Raw genomic sequence first — 8551 nt, 5'->3', positions numbered from 1 at the left:
TGTCCCTTTTGAGTTTTTTATTGAGGTGTTTTGTTTTAAGGCACTGTTATAAATAAAGTTTGATAAGTTCATCGCTGACGGCAGAGGGGGTGAGGACACCCAGGTCTGTGAAGAGGAGCGTGATGAGGGAGGGAGGGGTGTAGTCGATCATGGGGTGTTCATCTGACAGGTCAGACACAGTCCTCAGGGTGTCGGCTTTGTACTGCACAGAGAGGAGAGATATGGGTTAAACCGTACTGAAGAGGACTAGAGAGAAAATGTACTGCACAGAGAGGAGAGATATGGGTTAAACAGTACTGAAGAGGACTAGAGAGAAAATGTACTGCACAGAGAGGAGAGATATGGGTTAAACAGTACTGAAGAGGACTAGAGAGAAAATGTACTGCACAGAGAGGAGAGATATGGGTTAAACAGTACTGAAGAGGACTAGAGAGAAAATGTACTGCACAGAGAGGAGAGATATGGGTTAAACAGTACTGAAGAGGACTAGATGGAGCCAAATCGGCATAATTGTCATCATAAGTTACACACGAATGTCAATGGAAGATGTGCACATAATTTTTAATTGCATGTGTGTATCTCCAATCAGCCCATGGCACAACATACAGTGAGTGCCTTCAGAACGTATTCATTCCCCTTCACCTACTCCACATTTTTTTGTTAGCCTAAATTCAAAATGGATTAAATTAATAATAATCCCTCACCAATCTACACACACATAGAAATGTTTGCAAATGTATTGAATTTATATAAGTATTCATGCCCCTGATTACCACTGAGTCTATCTGGCTAATTCTAAGCATTCCACACCTGCATTGTGCAACATTAGCCCATTATTTTCAAAATTCTTCATGCTCTGTCAAATTGGTTGTTGATCATTGCTAGACAACCATTTTCAGGTCTTGCCATTGATTCTCAAGTAGATTTAAGTCCAAACTAACTCAGCCACTCAGGAACATTCACTGTCTCTTTGGTAAGCAACTCCAGTCTATATTTAGCCTTGTTTTTTTTAGGTTATTGTCATTTGGTGAATTAATCTCCCTGTATCTGGTAGAAAGCAGACAACCAGGTTTTCCTCTAGGATTTTGCGTGTGCTTAGCTCCATTCGGTAAATGTTTTTGCCTGAAAAACTGATTACAAGCATACACAGAACTACTTAATGATTACAAGCATACACAGAACATGATGCACCACTATACCTAAAAATATAGAGAATGGTACTCAGTAATGTGTTGTATTGGATTTGCCCCAAACAAACCATTTTATATTCAGGACAAAAAGTTAATTGCTTTGCCACATGTTTTGCAGTATTACTTTAGTGCCTTGTTGCAAATAGGATGCATGTTTTGGAATTTATTCTGTTAAGGCTTCCTTCTTTTCACTCCGTTAAAAAGCCATTAAAAACTCTTAACTGTTCTAAAATCACCATTGGCTTCATGGTGTAATCCCTGAGCGGTTTCCTTCCTCTCTGGCAACTGAGTTAAGAAGGATGCCTGTATATTTGTAGTGACTGGGTGTATTGATACACCATGCTCAATGGGATATTCAATGTCTTTTTGTTTTTTTTTACACATATACAGTGGCAAAAAAAAGAATGTGAACCCTTTGGAATTACCTGGATTTTTGCATAAATCTGAATCTTCATCTATGTCACAACGATAGACAAAGTGTGCTTAAACTAATAACACATATTATTATATTTTTCTTGTCTATATTGAATACATAATTTAAACATTCACAGTGTAGGTTGGAAAAAGTATGTGAACCCCTAGGCTAAACTTCTCCAAAAGCTAATGGGAGTCAGGAGTCAGCTAACCTGGAGTCCAATCAATAAGATGAGATTGGAGATGTTGGTTAGAGATGCCTTGCCCTATAAAAAACACACAAAAAAATTGAGTTTGCTATTCACAAGCATTACCTGATGTGAACCATGCCTCGAAAAAAAGATATCTCAGAAGACCTAAGAATTGTTGCCTTGCTGGAAAGGGTTTACAAAAGTATTTCTAAAAGCATTGACGTTCATCAGCCCATGGTAAGACAAATTGTCTAGAAATGGAGAAAGCACTGTTGCTACTCTTCCTAGGAGTGGCCGTCCTGCAAAGATTTGTTATTTGTTTTATTTAACCAGGTAGGCTAGTTGAGAACAAGTTCTCATTTACAACTGCGACCTGGCCAAGATAAAGCAAAGCAGTGTGACACAGACAACACTATTGTTTACTCCATGTGTAACTCAAACAAGCCAATAACACAAACAAGTCAATGACACAGTAGAAAAAATAAAGTCTATATACAGTGTGTGCAAAAGGCATGAGGTGGTAGGTAATAAATAGGCCATAGGAGCGAATAATTACAATTTAGCAGATTAACACTGGAGTGATAAATGAGCAGATTATGATGTGCAAGTAGAGATACTGGTGTGCAAAAGAGCAGAAAAGTAAATAAAATAAAAACAGTATGGGGATGAGGTAGGTAGATTGGGTGGGCTATTTACAGATGGACTATGTACAGGTGCCAGATAGTTGATGTTTAAAGTTGGTGAGGGAAATAAAAGTCTCCAACTTCAGCGATTTTTGCAATTCATTCCAGTCACTGGCAGCAGAGAACTGGAAGGAAAGGCGGCCAAAAGAGGTGTTGGCTTTGGGGATGATCAGTGAGATATACCAGCTGGAACGTGTGCTACGGGTGGGTGTTGTTATCGTGACCAGTGAACTGAGATAAGGCGGAGCTTTATCTAGCATAGACTTGTATATGACCTGGAGCCAGTGGGTCTGACGACGAATATGTAGCGAGGGCCAAAGATGACTGCAAGAGCACAGCGTGGAATGCTCAATGAGGTTAAGAAGGATTCTAGAATGTCAGCTAAAGACTTACAGAAATCTCTGGAACATGCTAACATCTCTTGACGAGTTCACGATATGTAAAACACTGAACAAGAATGGTGTTCATGGGAGGACACCACGGAAGAAGCCACTGCTGTCTAAAAAAAACAACATTTCTGCACGTCTGAAGTTTGCAAAAGTGCACCTGGATGTTCCACAGTGCTACTGGCAAAATATTATGTGGACAGATGAAACTACAGTTGAGTCATTTGGAAGGAACACTATGTGTGGAGAAAAAAAGGCACAGCACACCAACATCAAAACCTCATACCAACTGTAAAGTATGGTGGAGGGAGCATCATGGTTCAGGGCTGCTTTGCTGCTTCAGGGCCTGGACAGCTTGCTATCAGACGGAAAAATTAATTCCCAAGTTTATCAAGACATTTTTGCAGGAGAATGTTAGGCTTTCTGTTGGAGCTCAACAGAAGTTGGGTGATGCAACAGGACAACAACCCAAAACACAGAAGTAAATCAACAGCAGAATGGCTTCAACAGAAGAAAATACGCCTTCTGGAGTGGCCCAGTCAGAATCCTGACCTCAACCCGACTGAGATGCTGAGGCATGACCTCAAGAGAGCAGTTCACACCAGATGTCCCAAGAATATTGCTGAACTGAAAAGTTTTTTTTTAAAGAGGAATGGTCCAAAATTCCTCCTGACCGTTGTGCAGGTCTGATCCACAACTACAGAAAACGTTTAGTTAATGTTATTGTTGCCAAAGGAGGGTGAACCAGTTATTAAATCCAAGGGTTCACATACTTTCCCTACCCTGCACTGTAAATGTTTACACAGTGTGTTCAATAAAGACATGAAAATGTATCATTGTTTGTGTGTTATTAGTTTAAGCAGACTGTTTGTCTCCTTAAATTTTATGACCAATTCATGCACAAATCCAGGTATTTCCAAAGGGTTCACATACTTTTTCCTTGCCACTGTACCAATAGGTACCGTTCTTCGCAAGGCATTGGAAAATCTCACTGGTCATGTGGTTGAATCTGGGTCTGAAATTCACTGCTCGACTGAGGGACATTACAGATAATTGTACGTGTGAAGTACAGAGATGAGGTAGCCATCAAAAATAATTGTATTATATTGCACACAGTGAGTACATGCAACTTACTATGTGACTTGTTAAGCACATTTTTACTCCTGAACTTATTTAGGCTTGCCATAACAAATGGGTTGAATCCTTTGACTCAAGACATTTCCGCTTTTAATTTTTAATCAATTTGTAAAAAATGTGACAACATAATTCAATTTTGACACTATGGGGTATTGTGTGTAGGCCAGTGACAAAAAACAAATAATCAAATTCAAATTCAGGCTGTAACAACAAAATATGGAAAAAGTCAAGGGGTGTGAATACTTTCTGAAGGCCCTGTATATATTGCTGGCAGGCCCTGAATGGTTAACTCTCACCTTAAATCTGTCTGGGACGTCCTGCTGGTTAAGAGGGTAGAGACGGACAAACTTGAAGCTCTCCGCTACCACGTAGAAGGGCTTGTTGTGGGCTTTGGAACACACTGCCATCTGATAGGTTCCAATCTGTACAGACATATCAACCAACGCCGTCACTTGCACACTGCTACATACTACAATACATGTTTGACTTTATTATTATGAGTTCATTGTTCCCAGAACACACCTTGTTGATGATGCCTCCACTCTCAACGACTCCTTCTGCTCCTACAATAACCAGGTCCACCTTCTCCAGGACATAACTGTAGGTGGAAAGATATAGAAAGGGATATGTATCTTTAACCTTAATTAAGAAAGGTAAGCCATGGTAGTGTTTGGTACAGTCAGTATTTACCCCACAGCAGCATCCAGGACCACTGTCACAGGAACATTGAGTCTCCTCAGCGCATCAGCCATCTGTTTCCTGGAGAGGACAGACAACATGTCACACGAACTGTGTGTGTGTGTGTGTGTGTCTTACATGTTCAGTTCCCCCATCAACTTGTTTGCTTTGGAAATGTGTGTTGTCTCACCCGGCTGTATCTGGCTGGGACTCTGTGACGTAGACTGTGAAGCGTTTCTTCTCGGCTGCAGCTTTCTCCAGCACCCTCAATACTACTCTGGAGGAGGAATGGGTCAGGATTTTCTAAGGGAGAATAAAATAGATTTGTTCTTCAAAAATACATCTTTCTTATAACATTCTTGGAACTTTATATTTTGGGGAATTTTTGGTCAGGTTTGCCAAACTGAATTTGACCTAAAATGTCTGCCGCCATGACTCACTCACCGCCCCGTCTTTGATGAAGGTGTGGCAGAGTTTGGCCACCTTGGTTCTGGAGAGGGAGATCTTCTCCAGGAACAGCTCTCCTCTCTCCTCCATCACCTTCTTACAGCGCGACAGGTCCTGAGACAAACATGGAGGGGGAGGTGAGGCCGTCAGAGAACTCTGACCTCTTCTGTGGTGAGGTGTACAGGGGCATGCATAGACATTTTTTCTGTTCATAAAATAAACGAGTGCCAATAAGCTGTATAATAAGTTTATTTGTGGTGTATTTCTAATAGAATGACAAAATTAGAAGGGATAGAATGGAGAGTATTTAAACTTGGTTTATATTTCATGGCAAAAATTTAAAAAATGTACGTGTATGTGCAGTAGTCTATGGCTGTGTATGGCCCTAACCTGGTGCTCCAGTGATGTGAGGCTGATGAAGCGAAGGAACAGCTCCCCTCCAGAGGACACGGCTACAGAGGAGTCCACCTCCGTCAGACAGTCTGTGGCCCACTTCAGGCTCTCCCTCAGACCCAGGATTGTCTCACCTGAGCAGGGGAGCAGGGAACAGAGTAACATGGAGGGGCCGATTGTATCCAGAGATCGAATTACGGGGATCATGCGAGCTTCCATAACAATTCAGGGAAACAGTCATAAAAGTATGAAATACCAAACTTGTATGACAAAACACACTATTTTGCTTGGTATGATTTTGACATTAGTATGACTAATAGGCAGAAAGAAGAGAGTGGTCAGACCTTTGTCTCGTCTGAGGAACTCCAGCAGGGTGCGGATGGCTGCTACAGCAGAGGCCATGTCAGGGTCTGTCCTCATCTGGGTCCTGAAGTACTCCACCAACTCTGACAAGAGTGAGGGAGAGCAGTCTTGGGTCACACTAATGACTAGCCTACTCAGTAGTACTCTACTAATGAAGACAACAGCCATGTTTGTCTGTTCAGTTGGTTCAATTATCTCACACAAACACACACACACACACACACACACACACACCTACCTTCTTCGTTCATTTTCGAGGGCTGTTGCATCTGAAATCTAACTATCGGTAGCTAGCTAGCTATATTCTCGAAGTTTAGTCAAAGATTAGTCAGTGGCAGCAACTGGAAGTAGCTACGAGGCCGAAAGTTGGTTTCTTATTTCTTCGCAGGATGTCAAAAAATGCAGTCTAACGTTAAAAACACATGTATCAGAAATAGAGGTCAGTTAAACCAGAGTAAACCCATGCGAAATCCTTTTTTCTAGACGTATTTCTGACAATTTCAGTCATCTGTCATCATGTCGCAATCTGATGACGTAAACTATTTGAAGGCTTCTTCTTCTCCTTCGATTAGGTTTAACGGCAGTTGGCATCCAACACACGTTGCATTACCGGCACCTACTAGACTGGAGTTTAACTTATAGGTTGCTTAAAAAAATAAATATAATAATAATAAATGATCAACAAATACCTTACAATCTAACCCTACACTCACTAAAAACCCACCACCCTACTATTTAAATATATTTACTCCTACTTCAGGCCAACAGCCTGAAAGGATGGGACACCACCACTTAACACACCCTGTAACTCTTCTGATGTCAAGTCTCGCACCCCCAAACACCTCTCTGCAGCTACCACCACAACCTCAATTATCTGTGACTTACGTTCCATCCCTGCAGTACAATTGATAACCATTGTATAAATGCTAAAAATCCAATCTTGCTGAAACATTTATCACTTGTTGTCCTATCCCTCTGTACTGGTACAGTTCTACTACTCACACCACTCCTCTCAGGACCCCTCCCCCTTTACTTTCTTCACTGCCTCAGCATACAACAATTTCTGCTACAACAGCCTCTACTCTTCTGGAAAGGCTCTCCACTAGATGGAACATTGCTGCGGGGACTTGCTTCCATTCAGCCACAAGAGCATTAGTGAGGGTGGGGACTGATGATGGCCGTTTAGGCCTGGCTCGCAGTCGGTGTTACAATTCATCCCAAAGGTGTTCGATGGGGTTGAGGTCAGGGCTCTGTTCAGGCCAGTCAAGTTCTTCCACACTGATCTCGACAAACCATTTCTGTATGGACTTCGCTTTGTGCATGGGGGCATAGTCATGCTGAAACAGGAAAGGGCCTTCCCCAAACTGTTGCCACAAAGTTGAAAGCACAGAATTGTCTAGAATGTCATTGTATGCTGTAGCGTTAAGAATTCCTTTCACTGGAACAAAAAACAGCCCCAAACCATTATTCCTCCTCCCACCAACCTTTACAGTTGGCATTGGGGCACGTAGAGTTCTTCTGACATCCTCCAAACCGGGGCGGCAGCGTAGCCTAGTGGTTAGAGTGTTGGACTCCATGAACGCCCTCCAACAAATTCTTATTTTCAATGACGGCCTAGGAACAGTGGGTTAACTGCCTTCTTCAGGGGCAGAACGACAGATTTGTACCTTATCAGCAAGTTCAAATCCCCGAGCTGACAAGGTACAAATCTGTCGTTCCACTCCTGAACAAGGCAGTTAACCCACTGTTCCTAGGCCGTCATTGAAAATAAGAATATGTTCTTAACTGACTTGCCTAGTTAAATAAAGGTAAAATTAAAATAAAAAAAACAAGATTCGAAGTGTGATTCATCACGCCAGAGAATGCGTTTTCACCGCTCCAGAGTCCAATGGCGCTGAGCTTTACACCACTCCAGCCGACGCTTGACATTGCGCATGGTGATCTTAGGCTTTTGTGCGGCTGCTCGGCTATGGAAACCCATTTCATGAAGCTAGCGAATGGTTCTTGAGCTGACTTTGCTTCCAGAGGCAGTTTGGATTTCGGTAGTGATTGTTGCACCCGAGGACAGACGATTTTTACACGTTACCCGCTTCCACACTCAGCCGTCCCATTCTGTGAGCTGGTGTGGTCTACAACCTTGTGGCTGAGCCATTGTTGCTCCTAGATGCCTTGGCTAGGAACGTTAAGGTTTATGTCTCTTCCTGTACGGTGTGCGCCCAGAGCAAGGCTCCTAGGCACCTTCCTAGAGGGAAGATACAACCCCTCCTCGTTCCACAACGGCCACGGTCTCACTTATCAGTGGATTTCCTGACCGATCTTCCCCCGTCTCAGGGGAACACTACGGTTTTGGTGGTTGTGGATCGGATTTCTAAGTCCTGCCATTGCCCGGTCTCCCTACAGCCCTACAGACTGCAGAGGCGTTATTTACCCATCGTCTCTGATCGGGGTCCCCAGTTCACGTCCCGGGTATGGAGGGCACTCATGGAGCGCCTGGGGGTCTCGGTCAGCCTGACCTCTGGTTATCACCCCGAGAGTAATGGGCAGGTGGAGAGAGTGAACCAGGAGGTGGGTAGGTTTCTGCGGTCGTATTGCCAGGACCGGCCCAGGGAGTGCTCTAGGTACATCCCATGGGTGGAGTTGGCCCAAAACTCACTCTGTCACTCCTCAAC

The 8551-nt window shown here is 43.0% G+C and overlaps 1 protein-coding gene across 1 annotated transcript; it reads right to left on the bottom strand.

The window, feature by feature from the left end:
* Positions 1 to 2: 2 nt before the first annotated feature.
* Positions 3 to 6861, bottom strand: LOC110537088 (translation initiation factor eIF2B subunit alpha). Its single transcript, XM_090191890.1, has 9 exons — positions 6121 to 6861; positions 5864 to 5965; positions 5517 to 5653; positions 5124 to 5240; positions 4870 to 4982; positions 4692 to 4760; positions 4524 to 4599; positions 4298 to 4423; positions 3 to 202 (listed from the first exon to the last, which is right to left on the bottom strand). Exons 1-9 carry the CDS (start codon positions 6149 to 6151, stop codon positions 47 to 49), a joined length of 927 nt encoding a protein of 308 aa, XP_090048016.1. The 5' UTR covers positions 6152 to 6861; the 3' UTR covers positions 3 to 46.
* Positions 6862 to 8551: the final 1690 nt, after the last annotated feature.

Source organism: Oncorhynchus mykiss, chromosome 12, assembly GCF_057628025.1.
Source record: "Oncorhynchus mykiss isolate SJ-2025 chromosome 12, ASM5762802v1, whole genome shotgun sequence".
Lineage (NCBI taxonomy): Eukaryota > Metazoa > Chordata > Actinopteri > Salmoniformes > Salmonidae > Oncorhynchus > Oncorhynchus mykiss.
Note: the sequence above shows the minus strand (reverse complement) of the source record. Positions and strands in the feature narration are given on the sequence as shown.

Excerpts from the sequence above, each read along its gene's own strand:
- LOC110537088 (XM_090191890.1), bottom strand. The coding sequence starts at position 6,151 with ATGCAACAGCCCTCGAAAATGAACGAAGAAG. Across the intron at positions 5,966-6,120 it reads CTCGAAAATGAACGAAGAAG|AGTTGGTGGAGTACTTCAGG; the intron begins GTAGGTGTGTGT and ends CACTCTTGTCAG. Across the intron at positions 4,983-5,123 it reads CCTTCATCAAAGACGGGGCG|AAAATCCTGACCCATTCCTC; the intron begins GTGAGTGAGTCA and ends ATTCTCCCTTAG.